This window comes from Nematolebias whitei, chromosome 14, assembly GCF_014905685.2.
Source record: "Nematolebias whitei isolate Nwh7 chromosome 14, NemWhi1, whole genome shotgun sequence".
Taxonomy (NCBI): Eukaryota; Metazoa; Chordata; class Actinopteri; order Cyprinodontiformes; family Rivulidae; genus Nematolebias; species Nematolebias whitei.
The window spans coordinates 22,359,758-22,363,168 of NC_056511.1; the positions used below are offsets into that span (position 1 = coordinate 22,359,758).

The 3,411-nt window shown below is 37.8% G+C and overlaps 1 protein-coding gene across 1 annotated transcript in view; it reads left to right on the plus strand.

Annotated features, from left to right (window-relative positions):
- Window positions 1–555: 555 nt before the first annotated feature.
- Window positions 556–3,411, plus strand: part of LOC119420895 (complement factor B) — a gene marked incomplete in the record, with an annotated part of 63,215 nt that continues 60,359 nt past the window's right edge. Inside the window, 3 exon segments of the mRNA XM_037688315.1 lie at window positions 556–627; window positions 2,774–2,980; window positions 3,055–3,240. Coding sequence (XP_037544243.1) covers window positions 570–627; window positions 2,774–2,980; window positions 3,055–3,240 — 451 coding nt within the window.

The following is a 3,411-nucleotide window of genomic DNA, read 5'->3' on the forward strand; positions in this document are numbered from 1 at the left end:
ACTACTGACTGATCATAAAGAGTGTTGACTCAGTATGTGACTAAAAACTTTTACAGAATAAAAAGTTCCTTCTGGTTCTTTCTAATATTTAACCAATAACTGGATCAACAAGTAAACAAACGATTCTGCCTGGTTTTCGGGAAACGATGAAGCAAAAGTTTGTACTTTGTCTTTATTTCACAACCACTTACCGGTAGTTTTTATGCAACAAATGAACACATGGTGGAAAATCCAGGATTTAAAATAATAAAAGAAAGATCAGGGTGAGGAGGTGCAGAACTGAGTGATCATCTGAGTTTATCTGAAATCTTTAAATTATCATGAGTTTTTAATTCAGGTGATTTTAATTTAGTTTTGTTTAAATTTGTCAGATAAACATTAAACACGTTGCTTCAAATGTAAGGTTCTTACATTTGAAGGGGGGGGGGGGGGGGCACACTCATCGATCTTCTTTCTTTGGTCACAGAGTAAATGAGTAACAGGCTGGTCTTTGTCCAGAACCAGAACCTGAGTTCTGAAATAAAGTTTATGTTCCGGCAGCTCGGTGTCAGATTGAAACTATTTCAGACATGGACTCATCTGTCAGCTGCAGCTGGGTGGCTGCGCTCCTCGGCCTCCTCTGTCTGGGTAAGACCCTTTATATGTACCGTTAAATGACTATAAAGTGCCCGGGTGTTTAACATTGGTTTAAATAAACCCATCAGGACGCACAGATTATTGGTGGTAAAAAAAAAAGCCTTTTTTTTTTCATAATTACTGTTTTCATCACAAATGTTAATCATATTTATTCAACCTTTATTTATACAGGTTAATCCCGTTGAGCCTCGGGGACTCATTTACTAGAGACCTGAATATAAATGATGCTTTTAAACACAATTTAAAATTATTTTTAAGGAGCCTAATTAAATTTGTTTAGTTTATTCTTCTTCTTTCTTGTTATTTTAAAACGTATGAGAAAACCACTTAAACTGGGACTTTGATCATTTTTCTTTTAAGATAAATATTGAAACGTTTTACTGTTGGCTGCTGCTGCCCTTATAACTTTTTATTATGAATTATTGTGGTTATTATTATGATAATAATATTCCTTCAAACTTTATTTATACAGGTTAGTCTCATTGAGCCTCGAGGACTTGTTTACAAGAGAGACCTGATTTTAACAAACAGTGATGACAACAGTAGACAATCATAAAAGAAAGCATATAAATTGAAAAAAATTAAATGGAAGAAAATAATATATATATAAAAAATAAACAAGAACAGCTAGATTATAAGGCAATGTAGAATACTAAAAACAGGAACATGTCTGCATTGGTTCTTGTCAGGAACTTAACAGATGCTTGAAGCCACATAGAGAGGTCAAGGTCGAGAGCGTCAGATATTTTTGCAAGATATTCCAGGAAACAGGAGCGGAGTAGGAGAAGGCCCTTTTGCCTCGTTCAGTCCTCACTGAGGGAACACTGCAGGTAATAATGTCCTGAGAGCGCACGCTGTAGCTGCACTCACGCAGAGACATGTGAGAGGAGATGTATGAAGGCAGCAAACCAAGAAGTGATTTAAAGATGAAAATGTACCAGTGAGAGAGTCTGCATGAAGTTAATGATGTCCAGTTAACCAGTGAATACAGGGTGCAGTGGTGGGTACGATAATCACAGCCAGTTATGAATCTTGGTGCACCATGCATCCAACATCTGCAGGGTTCTTGTAGGAGCGTTCATGTAAATAATGTCACTGTAATCAATGGAGGGAAGGAAAGTCACACTTACAAGGTGTTTCCTAGCATTCAGAGTTAAACAAGATCTGTTTCTGAAAAAGAAACCCAGTTTAACTTTCAGTTTCCTTACCGAGTTTTCCACGTGGAGCTTAAAAGAGAGATGCGAATCGACAAAGATACCCAAATATTTATAGGAACAGACAAACTCAATTGGGACACCATTTGAGGATGAAATCAAAGAAAGAACTGCTGGGACCGACTCCCTGTTTGAAAACAACACCCCTTTGGTTTTGCTGGCGTTTAGGACAAGTTTAAGATGGAACAAATCTGACTGGATGATGTTGAAAGCGGATTGCAAAAGCTGGAAAGCCTTAGTAACTATGGGAGAAATTTAATTTCTTCCATTTTTATCAACATAAGTCAATATCAAAAAGCTGTTAATTTATTTAAATAGCTTAATACAATTTTAAAACGTTTTAAAAACTATTATAGAGTAACAATTGAAAAAAGAGACGTCCATTATGTTCAAGTGGAACAAAAGTTTACCCTTAAGAGCAGTACATGCACGCTGATTTCATATATACATGTTTTATACCAGTCTAATATGTATTTTCAACACCAAGACCATTTGTTTATGTACGATGCTTGTTGAATGAGAAACTTGTAAAATAATAATTGTTTGTTAGACTGATGTGGGATCTTTTATAAGTTTTAAACTCAACAGACAAAAATCTCTGAAGGTAACGTGGCACAAAAATGTAGCAGCTGTTGTAAAAATGTTTAAAAAATAAAACAATAATTAAAAAGTTGGAAAAAATAATATCTCAGTTTTTTTGCACATGCTGAACAAAAAAAAAGATAATTGTTTAAAAGGCAAAATATGTATTAATAAAAGTTTTACTTATTTAAAAATTTTTTTGAAAGACTTCTGTTTTGTTTTAGTTTTTTTTAGTAAAACAGTTAAAATGAACAAGCAGAGTCAACCAAATGCCCCACCCCTGAGGTGAAATATGTCATTTCTAAATTCAGACCTGTGACCTTTGACCCATCTCCTTCCAGGGCTGGAGGTTCGGTGTGACTGCACAATGGCCAGTATAGACATGGAAGGCGGTGATTACACGTTGACCAAAGACTTGCTGAAAGGCAGCCTGCTGGTCTACCGCTGTCCTGAAGGTTACTATCCATACCCCACCCTGACCCGCGTGTGTCAGCCCAGTGGGTCCTGGAGACCTTTACCCAAAAAGTTCCTCCCACAGCGATGCAAACGTGAGTAAAAAGGTCGCAGGTTTTTCCTCAGACGTCTCGCTCTGAATGGGCACTCAGACTAGTTTTTCATGCAGGTGTTGAGTGTCCAGATCCCAACGTGATGGAGAATGGGGACATCTCTCCTCCTCAGGAGAGGTACTTCGCAGACAACGAGACCAACTACGAGTGCTACTCTGGATACACGCTGAGAGGCTCCTCCAAACGGACCTGTCTGCCCAACGGGAAATGGAGCGGTTCCACACCCATCTGCAGCCGAGACTGTAAGCAACACGCAGACAACTTAAGCTTTGTGCTAGCTACATCAATCAGCTTACAGGTCGACACTTAATGTTTCAGCTGGACACATGCAAAGTTCACAAAGTTCAGAGTTTACACCATGCAGAGTTACAACATGCACAGTTTACAACACTCAGTTTTAATAGTGTGCAGAG